General features: G+C 28.2%; 1 protein-coding gene across 25 annotated transcripts in view; it reads left to right on the top strand.

Annotated features, from left to right (window-relative positions):
• Nucleotides 1-1599, top strand: part of LOC106789214 (microtubule-actin cross-linking factor 1) — a gene marked incomplete in the record, with an annotated part of 154157 nt that extends 152558 nt beyond the window's left edge. For all 25 annotated transcript variants that reach the window (XM_014753268.1, XM_014753259.1, XM_014753256.1 and 22 more), the window contains 4 exon segments: nucleotides 102-261; nucleotides 479-628; nucleotides 858-1044; nucleotides 1458-1599. In XM_014753268.1, coding sequence (XP_014608754.1) covers nucleotides 102-261; nucleotides 479-628; nucleotides 858-1044; nucleotides 1458-1524 — 564 coding nt within the window.
• Between the last annotated feature and the right edge of the window lie 206 nt (nucleotides 1600-1805).

Here is a 1805-nt window from a genome sequence, read left to right as displayed (position 1 = left end):
ATATATATATATATATATATATTTATACTTTTCTTTTTAATATCTTCTTTTTGTATGATTTTTTTTATTTTTTTTTTTATTTTTTTTTTTCACAAATACAGGTAAGAGAAAGAAGTGCAAGAAGCGTGCCAATGGGCCAATCAAGGGCCTCCCGTTCATCCCTGAGTGCAGGTACACCGGATAGTTTGAGTGACAACGAAGGATCGTTCAGAATAACTGCTAGAAAAACTAGCACACCTTATAGGAGCAATCTCACACCAGGTAAATTATTTCTCTTTTATAATTATCAATCACACACACACACACACATTTAAAACAAACAAACAAAAATAAACAACGTAGAATAGAATGTAATTAAAAATATTAAAGCAATATCAATTCATATTGTATTAAATATCATGAAATATTAAAAATTACACGTAAGATGTTATTATTTAAAACAAGAGAGAATTATTTTATAATAAATACACAAAATTAGGTGGTAGTCGACCTTCGAGTAGACCAGCATCAAGGCCAGCATCAAGGCCAGCATCTAGGCCAACAAGTAGGCCAGGTAGTAGGCCGGCTTCAAGACAAGGAAGCAAACCACCAAGTCGTTATGGGTCAACCCAATCATTGGACAGTACAGGTAAATTATTATTTAAAACCATAAACGAGATATATATATAAATTTCATGAAAATATTTCTATACTAGAAAAAAAACAGTCTACGAAAATACAATATTAACATTTTAACAAGATACCATTTTAGGTCTATTAAATTTTGTATTTTTATATGAAATTAATTCGAGTATTGTTTACAAAAAAAAAAACAAATAAATAAAAATGTTATTTTATATTGAATATTTTTTTTTTAGATGAAGCAGGTACACCAAGTCGCATTCCTCGTAGAACAGCTTTAGGAACAACAGCAACAACACCAACATCTAGCAGACATAATAGCATTTCCGGTAGACGATTAGGTACACCTGTTAATGGAGCAAGTTCTAGGCCACGTACACCAACTGGTTTGGTTAGTCCAGCTAGTGGCAGTGCAACGTCTAGGTTTGTATTATTTTAATAGATATTAGCTTATTAATTAATAAGTATTATCAACAACAAACAAAATAATACTAACTTTGTGCATTTATTATGCAATTAAAAAGCACGTTCGTTAATTCGCATTAATTAGCATAGTTGTATAAGCAAGAAATTATAATAATTATCATAACGAATTAACGACATACGATTTTTTTATCAATTCCTTTGTTTTTCTTTTTTTTTTTTTTTTTGGTATTACTCATTTATACATATTTTTTATTTCAATTTAATTACACTTATAGGATCCACCACAACACGCGTGTTTATTGACTATATATATTAATATTAATATTAATAATAATATTATTGTTGAAAATTAATTATTCATCAAGCTCGAAAATAATAGTTAACCCTTTTCGTTAATAACATTTTTTTAGGTTTGGCTCAATCCATAGAGCTTCGAGTATACCAACCCTGACTGGTGTTGGAACACCGATCAGGTAAAGCATTAATTAACCGTTAGAAAATGATCGTTCTAAGAAAACAATTGGCTTGGCTTTAAATTGCTTTTAAAAAAAAGAAAAGAAAAATAAAAAAAAAAATAGAGTAAAAGAACTCATCAATCCGATTGAAAATAATCGTCAAATGTTGGTGGTGGAACAGCTTATTTCTATTATTCATTTTCATTTTAATCATCCATATGTCTCTTCTTCTATCATTATTATTATTATTTAAAACTATCCTTTTCTATTTATACAATAAATATAAAAATAATATAAAAAATA

This window comes from Polistes canadensis, unplaced genomic scaffold (assembly GCF_001313835.1).
Source record: "Polistes canadensis isolate GaletaPanama2010 unplaced genomic scaffold, ASM131383v1 scaffold_171, whole genome shotgun sequence".
Classification (NCBI taxonomy): domain Eukaryota; kingdom Metazoa; phylum Arthropoda; class Insecta; order Hymenoptera; family Vespidae; genus Polistes; species Polistes canadensis.
Note: the sequence above shows the minus strand (reverse complement) of the source record. Positions and strands in the feature narration are given on the sequence as shown.